This window comes from Doryrhamphus excisus, linkage group LG11 (assembly GCF_037039965.1).
Source record: "Doryrhamphus excisus strain RoL-2023G ecotype Guam linkage group LG11, RoL_Dexc_Guam_v1.1, whole genome shotgun sequence".
NCBI lineage: Eukaryota > Metazoa > Chordata > Actinopteri > Syngnathiformes > Syngnathidae > Doryrhamphus > Doryrhamphus excisus.
The window spans coordinates 13,276,740-13,293,685 of NC_136367.1; the positions used below are offsets into that span (position 1 = coordinate 13,276,740).

General features: G+C 40.1%; 1 protein-coding gene across 1 annotated transcript; it reads left to right on the top strand.

Moving 5' to 3' along the window:
- The first annotated feature begins 154 nt into the window (after positions 1–154).
- LOC131129436 (pituitary adenylate cyclase-activating polypeptide type I receptor) lies at positions 155–16,489 on the top strand. Its single transcript, XM_058073027.2, has 13 exons — positions 155–352; positions 1,588–1,696; positions 6,961–7,068; positions 7,212–7,312; positions 7,386–7,483; positions 8,785–8,917; positions 9,039–9,192; positions 10,090–10,150; positions 10,794–10,863; positions 10,930–11,024; positions 12,629–12,758; positions 12,846–12,887; positions 13,521–16,489. Exons 1-13 carry the CDS (start codon positions 254–256, stop codon positions 13,665–13,667), a joined length of 1,347 nt encoding a protein of 448 aa, XP_057929010.2. The 5' UTR covers positions 155–253; the 3' UTR covers positions 13,668–16,489.
- The last annotated feature ends 457 nt before the right edge of the window (positions 16,490–16,946 follow it).

The following is a 16,946-nucleotide window of genomic DNA, read 5'->3' on the forward strand; positions in this document are numbered from 1 at the left end:
TTTAAATGAGCCGACGCATCTCCACAGACACTCATTCACCTGATTTGGAGAGGGAGGGTGTGGGTGGGTGGGAGCGAGAGAGAGAGAAAGAGAGAGAGGTAGCAAAGTAGAGAGGAAGGGAGGGAGGACTCAAGTTTTCATCTGGCAGGGAGGACTGGGATTCATCTATTTTTGGTTGACACTGTGTATATTTCATAGCGGGCTGCACACACCAGCATTTTAATAGACCAGCATTATCTCCATCTTCTTCTTCATGACTATGAGGGATAAGAAGATGAGGGATAAGGGACCGTTATTCAAAGGACGTCAAGGGAGATTTCTTCTTATTTTGTTTGGTTCTCTGTGGCCCATGGTGAGTAGTGGCATGTCTGCACTGTACATTTGGATCAAACGCCTTCAATGTTTGACAGCGAGTGTCACCAAAGTGCGCTATGGTTGAAAGAAAACAGACATATTTTTGTTTTTATGCCGACCTGACATGACGACTGTTCTCATTAGGCTGGTGACACTCATTAGTGGTTATTAAGCTGTGTGGCTGCCCAACAACGTCATGGGGAAGATACGAATCGGAGAGTGAATCAGCAGAGTAAATTTGTTCAATTTGGTGAAGTTAAGATTGACAGACAGTATAAACAAATAATGAGAATTTTAATACACAAGCAATGGATATAAACACGCAAGAAGCGGACAACCCATGTGGACTATTATTGATGCATCGCTCTATTTGGGCATTACTAATTTAATTGGTGGACGAGTGGTTAGCGCACAGACCTCACAGCTAGGAGACCAGGGTTCGATTCCACCCTCTGCCATCTCTTTTGCATGTTCTCCCCGTGCATGTGTGGGTTTTCTCCGGGTATTCGGGTTTCCTCCCACATTCCAAAAACATGCTAGGTTAATTAGCGACTCCAAATTGTCCATAGGTATGAATGTGAGTGTGAATGGTTGTTTGTCTATGTGCTCTGTGATTGGCTGGCGACCAGTCCAGGGTGTACCCCACCTCTCGCACCAAGACAGCTGGGATAGGCTCCAGCACCCCCGCGACGGTAGAAAATGAATGAATGAATGAATAATTTAATTGGCCAGTTCATTTAATTAGCCATTAGAGGATAAACAGTAATCCATTCATTAATTTTCTACCGCTTTTTCCTCACAAGGGTCAAAGGGGGGTGCTGGAGCCTATCCCAGCTGTCTTCGGGCGAGGGGCGGGGTACACCCTGGACTGGTGGCCAGTCAATCACAGGGCACATATAGACAAACAACCATTCACACTCACATTCATACCTATGGACAATTTGGAGTGGCCAATTAACCTAGCATGTTTTTGGAATGTGGGAGGAAACCGGAGTACCCGGAGAAAACCCACACTTTGAGGCGCATTACGCGCACAAAAATGTGAAGAATACAATATAATAATAGCTAAAGAAGAAAAGGATTATTGAGATGGGCTGCTCTGCTATGCAGGCCCCCACTGACAGCTGCAAAACGCCACACAAACTCCTGTACTTGAGTATAAAACAGTGTTGTGTTGTTGTGTGTATCTTATTGTACTGCACTTCCAATGGCGTTGTTGCATCATATTTGCAGACTGAGGCCATTCATCCGGATTGTGCCATCATTGCTCAGCACCTGAGGGCCCGCGAGTCTTGCAGCCTGGCAAGAAGAAGGGAAGTTCAGAACCAAACAGAGAACAGCGGTGAGTTTCTTCAGCTGATGATGCTGCCTGGCGGAGAAACACATACACACACCTTGTGACAAAGCATGTTTTTACAAGGGGAAGACACCATAATGTGCAATGTAGTTTGTATGTGTGGGATCTCATTTAGGGTAGTTATGAAACAGGTAATTTGGTTATCATCTTAGAGTAATGCACACGTGTATTTTGCATGGACAAAATATCCATACTTGATGAAAAACGTGCAGGTTATAGACACATCCAACCACTTGATACATATAAAATGGGACCTCGCGTAGCGTATTTCTTCGGTTTACGTCAAAAATGTACGCAAATATTTTGCCTCAGTTTGCATGCATTTTCCACACAATATAGTGCGCATTTTGGCTTCAAGAAATGAATCCATTCTCGAACCAGTTGACTGAAATGGTTCAAAGTACTAATGTTACAAGAGGTGCCGGGGTTTCGAAGCACGCGTCGAGTAATTGAGTGGGTCCCAATGATCTTCTCCGCTGTCCTCACCACTCTCTGCAGTAACATCCAGTCCGAGGCCTTGCAGCTCCCAGACCAGACGGAGACGCAGCTGGTCAGCAGGCTTAGACATTAAAATGTGGGGCTTTGTGGTGAGAGTCAGTCAGTTGAGCGTGTGGATAGTGTTGGTCGATAGTTTGGTTCGTACGGTTACGTTAGTTTGGAGTTCAGAGAGAAGATATGGAGCCAATTAGAAAGAGGAAATTGTGTGGAAACATTTTGACTTAATAAGTAAGCCAAATCAACACTATTAAGAGATGGTATGTTTGCATTTCAAAACCTGTATTTTCACTGTTTGTCATTGTTATTGAAAGGTGAAGTACTTATTGTGTTTCAAGGAGTTGGGGTACAATAATAAACACCCCATCTTGAACATAAAGATGAAACTGGACCTTCACCCGTCCATGGTAAGGTTAATAGTACTACATTGTAATATTAATATATTACAGTATTACCAACACAACCACGATGAAGCTAGCCATATCACATGATACATAGCATTTATGGACAAGAAAACATTCAGTATTTTATATATACTGTATATTTTATCTTACACTTTGTAGATTAATCATTTGGTTATACAAATTTTTGTAATATATAATCATTTCCAAGAGAAAAAACAGCATTCAATGAATTCAATGAACACATGAAGATACATCCGCCTGTAATTCTATCCAAGGCCAGCAGATGGTTTCGTGTGCACGTGAAGCTTCAAGAAATGAATCCATTCTCGAACCAGTTGACTGAAATGGTTCGAAGCCTCATGGGGCTTCATCTCGCCATCACGAACGTTTAGGATTTATTAGGAATGGGTGTACAGAGTTCATCTTACCTGTGGATTCTCGCCAAGAGAGTCACCTGCAGGAATGTTTGGGGAGGAGCCGCGAAGACGCTCTATATTTTATAGATTTAGTGACGTCATTAGTGACATCATCAGACCATACCATGTACAGGGGTTGAGGGAGGAGGTTGTAGGTTTTATGGGGATTTAAATCTTGGGTTTGGGTAGGGAAATATGTGTATGCGTTAATGTTTTATGAAGAGTTGTAGCAGTATTGGGGTTACATTAGATGGTATTGTTGAAATCCAGTTTTGTGAAGAGTTACATTATTAGATGTTTTTGGTAGACCAACCTCTGGGCTATAGTGGGACATTTTGGGCAGTTTGAGGCGGGAGAGTGATGTGTGACTGTATTTCACTGATGTGAGTGAATACATTTTTTGAGGATAATTTGAGGTTTTTTTTCAATTCAATTTTGTTTTGTATTAGTGTTTTTCATAAGTTAATCTTCCTTGTTAGATAAATGTGTCAAGCCTGGGCGAACTGTAAGTCTGCCTCCTGACATTTTTTCAGCCTTCGGACACCACATTACATTCATTCATTCATTCATTTTCTACCGCTTTTCCTCACGAGGGTCGCGGGGGTTGGTGGAGCCTATCCCAGCTGTCTTCGGGTGAGAGGCGGGGTCACCACATTACAACCGACTCCAAATTGTCCATAGGTATGAATGTGTTAGCATTTTTGGTTTTCCAGAATGGTTGAATTGATTTCAAAACAATATATTTTGGAAAAAGGTGGCATGGCGGTTGAGTGGTTAGCGCGCAGACCTCACAGCTAGGAGACCAGGGTTCAATTCCACCCTCGGCCATCTCTGTGTGGAGTTTGCATGTTCTCCCCGTGCATGCGTGGGTTTTCTCCGGGTACTACGGTTTCCTCCCACATTCCAAAAACATGCTAGGTTAATTGGCGACTCCAAATTATCCATAGGTATGAATGTGAGTGTGAATGGTTGTTTGTCTATATGTGCCCTGTGATTGGCTGGCCACCAGTCCAGGGTGTACCCTGCCTCTCGCCCGAATACAGCTGGGATAGGCTCCAGCACCCCCGCGACCCTCGTGAGGAAAAAGCGGTAGAAAATGAATGAATGAATGAATATTTTGGAAAAAATTATTTGGTTAGAGTTCGTTTTGGTTAGAGTTTGACCTTCTGGAATGATGCTAACTAAGGGTGAAACAATAGAGTAGTGAAACAATAGAAAACCTAGTCATTTGACTAATACATGCATACTGTTCTGTCACTCACCTCGCACTCAAACCTTACAATTAAGTCGAATATGAGCGTGGTGACCCCCCCTCCCCCCATGAGGATGTCACAATGTCGTTTTGCCTCCACTTCATCATAAACTGCGAGGGCAATGACCTTCAACATTTTGGCCACTAATTCAATCTAAATGAGCACACAACGCAAGACACGCACATTTCCGTCCGCTGCTCATTATGCAGATAAATGTCTTCTGATGACGTTTGCTGTCCAAGTGAGTGTGCTTATGCATCCGTCTGTGTAATGCCAAGCACACACAGCAGAAATTTCACCTTTTGGGAACAACAAAAAATGATGGTTACCGGTACAATAATACAGTTGTTCCTCGCCATATCCCGGTTTGAAATTTCACAGCTTCACTCCATCTCAGTTTTTCAAAAATACATATATCACCAGTAATTCATATATCATGCTGTTTTGTGGTTTTATATGGTTTAATATGCATAAAAATGGCTAAATTAACCAAAATACTAATATATGGCATTCAGAAGATAGATTCTAAAACATGATCCATCTGTCCGTCCGTCCATCCATCCATCCATCCCAGGGGCATCACTAGATTCTGAGGACGGGGGGGCTTAGCCCCCTGGAGATGCACAAGATATGAATGAATGTAGTAAACATTAAAAAAAAATCCAAAAAACAAATAAGGAACAAGAACCGGGATATAACTTTCCCACCTTTGGATAAGGTTAATTGGCCACTGGTTAATTAGCCTATTATTATTACTATCATTATTCTTCTTCTTCTGATTATTACTACTACCTGCTTATTAGCCTGCTTTTGCCCTGTTATATGAAATTTGAGATTTTTTTTGTAAAAAAAAATTAAAAATCTATAAAAAATATCAAATTATTTAGGGGGGCTTATGAACATTTTAGGGGGGCTGAAGACCCCCTTAAATAGGCCTAATGACGCCACTGATCTATCCCTTTCTTTCTTTCATTTTGGTTGCACAATAACGTTGTCATTATCAAAGTCAAGGATCTAGAAGCCCTCCTCGCTGGCGTCCAAAGCTTTTCCCAAGAGTGCTGCTAATTCTAGATAAGGTGACATTCAAGTGGCAAAGACATCCTTTAAAGCCTTTGCATAAAGGTCAAAGCAACACAGCCGAGCTCGGTGGAAGGAAAAGAAACATTGTGAAAGGAAATCACTTTAGCCCCCGATTGTTGGACTCATGGGGGGAAATGACATATGACTTCTCCACCACCCTCTTTTGAGTCGCCTTAACAGAGTATGAATTATTATATAATAGTGCTGAGTGCAAAAGCTTTTCTGTCTTGGAACCTCCTAAAGCAGCAGTTCCGAATGGGAATTTTACTCCACTAGTTGACAGGGATGAATGCTTTTTTTTTGTATTGGCATCTGAAAGGAAACCCCATTTTATAGGGTTAGGCATAGAGTCTAAAGTATTCATGGGAACCGGGACCAACGTTCTGATTCTCCTAGGATCATTGAAATGTTTTTATTTCCATTCCTAACTTTGATGCCCACTTTGCCTGCCAGAACAAATAACCACAAGCACCAGCAAAAAAGAAGCTGCTAAAAGCTTTCGTGGGCTGCACGGTGGAGAGTGGTTCATGCGCGGTTCACGCGCAGACCTGACAGCTAGGAGACCAGGGTTCAATTCCCCCCTTGGCCATCTCTGTGTGGAGTTTGCACGTTCTCCCTGTGCATGCGTGGGTTTTCTCCAGGTACTCCGGTTTCCTCCCACATTCCAAAAACATGCTAGGTTAATTGGCCACTCCAAATTGTTCATAGGTATGAATGTGAGTGTGAATGGTTGTTTGTCTATATGTACCCTGTGATTGGCTGGCCACCAGTCCAGTGTGTACCCCGCCTCTTGCCCAAAGACAGCTGTGATAGGCTCCAGCACCCCCGCGACCCTTGTGATGATAAGAGGTAGAAAATGAATGACTGAGTGAAAACCATGAAAAGCAAAACAAATACATATGTTTAGAACTACAAATGAATCTTTCGGGGTATTATGTCACAAACAGGCTGCACGTCGGACGAGTGGTTAGCACATAGGCCACACAGCTAGTACACCTGAGTTCAATCCCACCCTCGGCCATCTCTGTGTGGAGTTTGCATGTTCTCCCCGGTTTCCTCCCACATTCCAAAAACATGCTAGGTTAATTGGCCACTCCAAATTGTCCATAGATATGAATGTGAGTGTGAATGGTTGTTTGTCTATATGTGCCCTGTGATTGGCTGGCCACCAGTCCACGGTGTACCCCGCCTCTCGCCTGAAGACAGCTGGGATAGGCTCCAGCATCCCCCGTGACCCTCCTGAGGAAAAAGCGGTAGAAAATGAATTAATGAATGAATAAAAAAAAATAGCAAAGAAAAAATTATACAACAATATAATGCAGTGTAATAAAATACAGAAATATTATCTGCACCAGACAAAATATATAAATAATAAAAAAAAAAAAAAAAAATAAAAATATATTTTTTTAAATAAATAGTTGACGTATCATTTCAACTGACTGGACCGACTGTGAAAGACTGGCAGCTACATATCACAACATTTGATGCCAATTCCTGGCATTTTCCAGCACCAGTAGAACCAGTAGGACAAAACCATAAACGTTCAGTTCTCAGCTTCATTTGTTTGTTGTCACGACTGAAAAGCTTTCTGGCGCTTCCAGGGTGTAAAACAGAATGGGACGAGATCGGATGCTGGCTGAGAGCCGACGTGGGTCAGATGGTCAACGTTTCCTGCTCTGACGTCTTTCAGCATTTCTCCAGCAGCCAAGGTTGGTTCAAAGTCGTCCATAATGGTTGAAGTTTATGGTCTGTACTGCTCTAATTTACTAACTTTTACGATATAATCTGTCAAGTCAAGGCAGATTAGATTGTTGTCTCGTTGAAGTTGTCCATTTCCTCTTTGTGTGTACAGGTTTTGTTTACAGGAACTGTACAGATGACGGTTGGTCAGACATTTATCCGCCCTATGAGGATGTCTGTGCTTTCAGTGACGACAGCGAGCCGGAATCAGAGGTGCCAACTCATGCGGCTGCTATGTTTGCACTCAGTTAGAGCTCACACACATTGTCTTTCTCTCTGCCTGCAGACGAGTTACCTCTACACCTTCAGACAGGTCTACACTGTAGGCTACGCCACCTCTCTCATTTCCCTCATCACAGCCATTGTTGTGTTTACAGCGTTCAGGTAAAAAAAAACAAACATGCAATATTGTCACCCAATTTTGCCATGTTCTAAAAATACAATTACCGTATTATCCGGACTATAAGTCGTACTTTTTTCATAGGTTGGCTGTTCCTGCGACGTCCAAGAGTAGTTTGTAAAATAAATTGGATCATTAATTAAAAAATGCGACTTATACTCCAGTGCGACTTATGTATGTTTTTTTTCTACCTTGTGCGACTTATACTCCGGAGTGACTTATAAATGAAAAAACTGTTACATAAACACTGGACACCTTTAAATTAAATTACCTGCAAAAAATGCGACTTATACTCCAGAATGACTTATAAATGAAAAAAGTGTTTATGTTACATAAACACTGGACACCTTTTCTGTTCATGTTTATTTTTTGGTGTAGCTGAATAAGCATTGTGTTAGCATATCTTACACCTATTCAGCCTGTTCTCTATTCTTTTATTGTTACAACTTTCCTTCCAAGAGGACGTAATGTCTCTTTTGGTCAAGTCGTTTGTAAAATAAATTACCTGCAAAAAATGTGACTTATACTACAGTGCGACTTATGTATGTTTTTTTCTACCTAATTTTTGGCCTTGTGCAATTTATACTCCAGAGCGACTGTAATTCATTTTTAATGAGATACTTTATTTATTAGATATTGCACTAATTGGTTTTGTTGCCTTTAAAGCAAAGTTTGATATATTGGTTGGATAGTTTAGAGCTGCAAATAACAATTATTTTAATAACCGATTAATTGGTCGATTATTTTTTCATTTAATTGATGAATAGTATTAAAATACATATTTTACATTTCTCTTCTCTCTTTCATTAATTAATTAATATTCTACCGCTTATCATCACGAGGGTCGCGGGGGGTGCTGGAGCCTATCCCAGCTGTCTTCGGGCGAAAGGCCGGGTACACCCTGGACTGGTGGCCAGCCAATCACAGGGCACATATAGACAAACAACCATTCACACTCACATTCATACCTATGGACAATTTGGAGTGGCTAATTAACCTAGCATGTTTTTGGAATGTGGGAGGAAACCGGAGTACCCGGAGAAAACCCACGCATGCACGGGGAGAACATGCAAACTCCACGAGGGTGGAATTGAACCCTGATCTCCTAGCTGTGAGGTCTACGCGCTAACCACTAGACCACTGTGCCGCCCTCATTACAAAATACAAAACAGAAATAAAAGTATCTCACGCTGATAAGGAATCTGTGACACTGGCAACGTTGTGGTTCCTATTGCTGATTTTAAGGCAGCATGGTGGCTGATTTCCCCCATTTTCATGCATTCAGGAAGTTCCGCTGCACCAGGAACTACATTCACATCAACTTGTTCTCCTCCTTCATCCTGAGAGCCAGCGCCGTCTTCATCAAAGACACGGTGCTGTTTTCTGACGAGACGCTGGACCACTGTTCCATGTCCACTGTGAGACGCCACACATCAGCTATTGTGTTGATTTGAAGTAGCTTTCCGTCAAGTTCAAAAGCTAATTGAGCTGACCTTGTGCGCCAGAACGAGTACTTTAACTAACTATCGTCCTCGTCAGACGGCGTGCAAGTCCGCCGTGGCCTTCTTCCAGTTCAGCATCCTGGCCAATTACTTCTGGCTGCTGGTAGAAGGGATGTATCTGCAGACCCTCCTGGCTCTGACCTTCGTCTCCCAGAGGAAGTACTTTTGGTGGTACATCCTGATTGGATGGGGTGAGCATAGGACCACCTGAGCGTCGGATTTGGTGTTAATTGGGTGTCATTTCTTATCTTGCCGACTGTGTGAATGAAGGACGAAGAAGCAGCTTGCTTCCACTCTTCTGTTAAAGTTCTAATAAATAACTGTTTTTAGCATCTGGGGTTCTCGTAGAGTTGGGAGAAGTAGTTCTTCTAATGCAGTGACAACCACTGTGCCATGACACATTAGTGTGCCGTGAGAGATTATCAGGTGTGTTGCAAAAATGATCCAATTTCACTTAATTGGTCAAAAATTTGTCATTTACCAGGAATAATGTATCTACATAATAATCAGCTTTGGGTTAGTAAAGTTTGTGAAACACTTGTCTGATGAATGTGTGTACAACTTTAATAATTAGGAATCTGACCACTGATTTTACACAAAACAAACCAAATAAAGAAACAAGACCTTTGTGTACTTCACAAGCGCTAACTAAGCTCAGCAAGCATCCAAAGACTAAAGCAAAATTAATTTTTTTACTACATTAGGAGACTACTTTGATTATGTCTTATCATCTTGTTGTCACAGTTAACGTATAATGTTTTATTGCCTTTACGTTTTACTATCAACTCTGCTTAACTTACACTATATGACCATAAGTATTTGCTCACCTGCCGTCACTCACATTTGAACTTAAGTAATGGTAATGGTAATGGTAATGGTAATGGTTTAATTTCATTTGAACATGCATCAGATTACAATTGAGTGCATCCCATAATCAGTTCACAGTTCCACATGTCCAAAAGGAGTAGGAAGAAGCAAAGCTTATTAAATCCTAGCCCTCCATCTGATACTTTTACAATCAGTAACTGTTACATTTGTTCACTTCCTGCTTTCCATAATACAGTTTAAGTTTTTTTTTTCTGTCACAGGGCTCCCGTCAGCTATTCTCATACTTTGGGTCCTGACCAGATTCTTCTATGATAACAGAGGGTATGATATATGATATACAGTGGAACTTAGGTTTTTGTATGATTTAACTTTCAACAAAACATATTACCAAAAATATGTCTTGGTTTTCATACACTGTCTTGGTTATCGTAAGGCCAAACAGTTCCCAAACAACACATAAGTCTAAGTATACAGCTCAAACCGTAAACGTTGCGTTCAAAGGTATCATGTAATTTCCGGTTTACATGTTTTCTCCGGAGTACCCGGGGAAAACCCATGCATGCACGGGGAGAACATGTTAACTCCACACAGAGATGGCCGAGGCTGGAATCGAACCCTGGTCTCCTAGCTGTGAGGTCTGCGCGCAAACCACGTTGTAAGAGATTGTGTAGGAAAAACATATAACCTGGTAGGAGAGACAAAAAATTGAGTGAAGAACTACAAATAAATTTGATTATCATAAAAATAAAAATAAATTTTTAATTGTATACAATAACATTTTAAAATATATATAAAATATACTAAATATAATAAATATAAATAGTTATTTTTTGTACATTTTGGTTTTCATTGGACCTTTCGGAACAGATTAATGACCAAAACCGAGGTTCCACTGTAACTATACTGCTGTTTTCAGTCATGATGCAACATGGTTTAAACCAGATATTTATGGTTATGTGTCCAGTTGCTGGGATGACACCGACAAAGTCGGCATCTGGTGGATTATTAAAGGCCCAATAACCGCTTCATTGTTGGTGAGTTGCTCATGTTTAATGTTGAAATGTTTCTCAGCTATGAACTGTTCATTGTATCTTTAATAGCTCAACATTGTCATCTTCGTCAACGTGATCCGCATTCTGGTCCAGAAGCTGAAATCTTCAGCCATGTCGGGCAACACTGACACAGGACATTTTGTGTAAGGATGAAATGTTTGTTTTTGGCTTTGATGTGTAAAAAAAAAGATGAATTAACCACCTAGGCATCTTTACAGACTTAGATTTGATTTTTCCTTAAAATTGCTTCCACCTGTACTCTTTGGTATTTACCTGCGTACTCTTTGGTATTTACCTGCGAGCCTGCAAAGTATCGTTTGTGACAGGAGGAAAAGAAGGGAATTTACAACAACGGCATTAAATGCTATAAAGGTCAAAAGCAATAGTTAAACTAATTGAGCTGACAGTTGTAGAAACTGTATTACATATACTGTATATTGGACTAAATACACCGTTCAGGGGATATGGGGTAGCGGTATTGGGATAGGGATTAGGTTAAAATTAGGGTTAGGATTGAGGTTTTGGTTAGGGTTTCTACTCGCTTGCGTAATAACCGTGCACACTGTTTAGTGAAGGAAATAAATGAACTGCTGAATCCTTCTCTAACGTAATTATATCCGCCAACATGTACACTACTTACTTCCTTGGAGCTCCGTCTTACCCAACAGAATTCAATTAGACTGAAAGAGACTTTAAAAATAGTACATGATACCACAAATAGATTTCTCCTCTAGCACCTTAATAGGAATTCAAATAACGGTCCTTTTTTAAATAAATAGTACAAGCAGTTACATGAACACAATAGAATTATTAAGTCATATTTAAAAATAAATTTTAGCATTATTGTATTTTTAAAGGCAGCATTGACTCTTATTTGCTTTTGAAGTGTCCTGAGTGTGTATAATATAATATTTGGGCGTTTTTCAAATATGTTGGTTTGTCCCGGGTTCAATCCCACCCTCGGCCATCTCTGTGTGGAGTTTGCATGTTCTCCCCGTGCATGCGTGGGTTTTCTCCGGGTACTCCGGTTTCCTCCCACATTAAAAAAAACATGCTAGGTTAATTCGCAACTCCAAATTGTCCATAGGTATGAATGTGAGTGTGAATGGTTGTTTGTCTATATGTGCCCTGTGATTGGCTGGCAACCAGTCCAGGGTCTACCCCGCCTCTCGCCCAAAGACAGCTGGGATAGGCTCCAGCACCCCCCGCAACCCTTGTGAGGATAAGCGGTAGAAAATGAATGAATGAATGAATGTTGGTTTGTCATCAAAGCTCACTTCTAGTCATGTGACGTGATGGGCCAGTGCCATCATTGTTTTTAAATTGTAGCGTTGGTTGGTAGTACTTACGCAAACGTCGAGCTGGCGGTTTTGGATTTTTCCACTTTGGAAGCCTTTAAAAATACCGTTTTCATTCCTGTGACCCTCGTCAGGATAAACGTATAAAATGAATGAATGAATATACGTCTGTGGGTGTTGGTGTGAGATTCCGACCAATAAAAACAGACAATGTGGAGAAAACAAACAGCCATCCTAAACGTTTTTCAGGGCTCATTTCCAAATGAGCAAACCTTATTATCTGAAGCTTTGGCATCATTCAACATGAGAATCCAACACTGTAGCAAGAATTATAGGTCAGAAAAGTGGAAAAAACAAGATCAGCTCCTCTGTACAAAATTAGTATTGTATTGTTTTTGTCTAGTCTTTATGTGCTCTCATGCATCGTGTCTTTTGTGGATTCCCATCAGAAGGCTGGCTAAATCCACGCTCTTTCTCATCCCTTTGTTTGGGATGCACTACACGGTTTTTGCCTTCCTGCCTGAAAACACGGGAGTAGCAGCTCGACTCTATATTGAGCTTGGCCTGGGATCTTTTCAGGTACCAAAAGACAAACCAGAAACCTGAACTTAGGATGGAGACATCATTTTCCTTTGCAAAAGCATGACCGCATGTGTTGTTTTGCAGGGATTCGTGGTGGCTCTGCTTTACTGTTTCATGAATGGAGATGTAGGTAACACTGCATGTTATTGGCATTGTGGCATTAACACATATCATATATGTAACATATTAACACTAACACAACATGACTTGTATCTTGTATCTTAATATCTAAGGTTGGGCATCGTTTGAGTTTGAATTTGAACTATTCCGGTTCCAAAGCCGGGAGAATCGGAATGTTAGTTTCTGTTTTTCTCTGGTTTAAATTCCAATACTGGCGGCACGGCGGTCGAGTGGTTAGCATGCAGACTTCACAGCTAGGAGACCAGGGTTCAATTCCACCATCAGCCATCTCTGTGTGGAGTTTGCATGTTCTCCCCGTGCATGCGTGGGTTTTCTCCGGGTACTCCGGTTTCCTCCCACATTCCAAAAACATGTTTGGTTAATTGGCCACTCCAAATTGTCCATATAGGTATGAATGTGAGTGTGAATGGTTGTTTGTCTATATATGCCTTGTGATAGGCTGGCCACCAGTCCAGGGTGTACCCCGTCTCTCGCCCGAAGACAGCTGGGATAGGCTCCAGCACCCCCGCAACCCTCTTGAGGAAAAGCGTTAGAAAATGAATGAATGAATGAACACTGGTGTCGCCAATGCAGTGATTCTATGTATTCATTGCTTTCTTTATGTGATGCTGCCTTCAGGTCCAAATGGAGCTTCGACGGTGGCTGTGGAAGTGTCACAATCAAAGTCATCACACCCCCACCAAGCGAAGTATCGTTCAGATCACGACACGAGGCCACGGGGGGCTGCGGCAGCCTCCTTCCACTGGCAACATCTCCTCTGTATGAGGCAATGTCTTTGTGAGCAACAAATGGATCTATCGGACGATTGGACTGCTGCTACAGAAAGACACACGTGTGTGTATCGGCCAGTACTGCTTGAAGGTGGCGCTGTGGAGCCGTGTCAGCAATGGGAAGGATAACACAACGGCGACCGGTGGAATGACTTACTTATTACTGCACTGAGCCGTTCAACCACTTCCTGTCCAGATGATGTATATTTAACACAGTTTGCACAATATAAGAGTATTAAAAAGGTTTTAAATAAAATGTAAAGCTAGAATTAATATTTAAAGGTTAAATAAATATTTAATTTTTTTCAAATATATTATTTCGTTTTGCAGTAAAAAAAAAAAAGAAAAAAGAAAAATGCAATTCTTTTAATGTATTTATTTTGTAAGGTTATTTTACTCTGCATTGTGGTTTATAAAGCCTAATTTATGAATTGTAGCAAAATGTACAGTAAATAATAGCTTGGACAAAACAATTAATAATAATTTAATGACTAATAGTTCAGGTTTAATTTGATTTGAGCATGCATCAGATTACAATTGCTTATTAAATCCTACCCCTCCATCTGGTACTTTTACAATCACTAACTGTTACATTTGTTCACTTCCTGCTTTCCTAATATAGTTTTTTATTTTTATTTTATTTTTGTCATGTCACGTACCAAAGTATGATGTGATATGACCATCCAATGCCATAATGGGTACCATAGTAAGTGTCAATATAGTGATATATATAGCACATCATGACTGGTTCAAGACTACCGCTTATCCTCACGAAGGTCGCAGGCGTGCTGGAGCCTATCCCAGCTGATTTCGGGCGAGAGGCTGGGTACACGCTGGACTGGTGGCCAGCCAATCACAGGGCACATATAGACATTCATTCTTATGTACAATTTGGTATTTAATTAACTTAGCATGCATGTTTTTGGAATGTGGGACGAAGACCCGCAGAAAACTCACACACAGGAAGGTGGAATCAAACCTGGGTCTCCAAGCTGTGTGGCCTTTGAGCAGGCCCATAATAATATATTATAATATATAGTAAAATGAAATCACAATCTTCAAATATACCAGCTTTGCACACATTTATTTAGCATTCAAATGTACAGAACATGGATGTTGGACATCACCTTACGACACATTGTCACAGGAAGCCGGATGACCTTTTTTTTTTTTTTTTTAAACATTTACTTTGCTTATATTATCATGAATGCTTGTCATTTCAGACACGTGCATACATTATACTCCCAAAATGGACATCTCTCATCTCCATGAAACATAGAAAATATGCTTGTAACACTACATGTGTTAGGCAAGAGATTCCATTGTAAGGAGAATATACAATATATTCTATAATGTTATTGAAATGAACACCATGGAGATTGATAGCAGGCAGCAGCTGAGTGACATTCAAAAATGTATTGGCAATAAACAATAATTTAGTCAAAAACAACGAAAAAGGCATGTAAACAGACAAATACGTCATCACAGAAAAAATAATTACATTTAATAGTGTGACATTTTGGAAAATCTATTTTTTTCCTAGCTAGTCTAGCTAGTCCATTCTTAGGGGTTTAAGGGCCTTTGTAAAAGAGCTTGTTAGCCTAGCCTAGCAATGACAGGCTAGCTCGAGAAAAAAAATGCTATGATTTCTGTATTAATTATTTATTTGTGTCTTTTATCCAAAACAAACTAAAAATGATACTGTTTTCAATATGGTTTTCCTGTTTTGAAAATCATGCTAGGCTAATCATGCTCAACATGGAGGTGAAAATTCCCTGAAACGTCTAAATACAACCTTTTTTCGAGACATATACAAAATATAAGAATATAATTGTAACAAAAAGATGTCTTTGTGGTCAGTCAAAGCTGCGTACATGAGGCTAAATGTCACACTTGCTATCGCTAAATACGTACTAAAAGTGCTTGAAAAACATCATCACCGTACAACTCAAAACAGTTCACAGTTTGTTTTGAAAGAGATGAAAGGAAATGTCAGGACTTCACAGAAGGCACGATAACAAAACACTTAAGGTTTTTTTTTTGTTGTTGAAAATCTTTGTACAGTAGGCTATCATTAAGAAATAATGACACTGATTAAAGAAAGGGGGAGAAACATAAATATCCCGATGCCACTCAAAAACATGGCTCAGAATAAAAAACATAACCGTTTAAATGTCAAATCTAGAGTTTATAAATGAATATCGCCTCCTTTAGGGGCATATATATTCAAAACAATGCTTTATTTGCACATTAGTGTCACTCCAACAAGTTAGCATACCTAGCCAGGTGACATATTTCCCTCTTAATGTTTTACATTTATATGAAAAGGGTATTTTAAAATATTTCACAGTGACATTTACATTCATAAACATGACTTGTATAATGATTAAAAAAAAAAAGGCTGGAAAAATGTAGAAACCAGAGTTGGCAAGCTAGCTCTAGTTGAAGGTGGAGTGATGATGGGTGGCGCCATTTTGATTCTGGAATATTCCATTAATGTTAACTGTAACTAACTCTTCGGGGCAAAAATATATACGGGAAAGTTAATTTAGTATGATTTTGCTGACTAATAAATGCAAATGGAGGACTACATGAAAGTTAATAATAATCTGGTATGGATGGTAGGGCTCTAATACTGTATAAATATGTAAAATAACATGGCTGCCTTCTTGTGGTCGGCACACACACACACACACACACACAGTTAACAGCTTTGAGACATGGTCGTTTCCATCTGAGCTCATTCCGACTCAGAGTGACAGCTGGTGTTAGCGCACATAAGCAGCAGCAGCATTTTTTTTTTTGTTTTATGTTTAACTGACACCCTTGTATGTTTTAAAAAAAGTCAACTAAACATTAAATATAATCAAAACTGAGAATTGAAAACTGGGTATTTTTTTAATGAACTTATTTTTCCCATAGCACCGATTTAAGGGGAGAAAAAAAACACTATTTGCTAACCTGAACTTGAATCAAAATGGCCGTCACAATAAGAATGTACTACTGGCTTGTAAATAAAAAGCCAATTTTTCACAGAATATATAAAACAAACCATCTTTCTAAAGTTCTAAAGTTTGTTTCATTTTGTAAATATTTCTTATAACCGTGTTTGTATTTTTCACTAAGAAATTAAAGCAGGAAAACGTGAGAAATGCAGCGATTTAAGGGGGGGAAAAACACCATTTGCGAACCTGAACTTGAATCAAAATGGCCGTCACAATAACAATGTACTACTGGCTTGTAAATAAAAAGCCAATTTTTCACTGAATATATA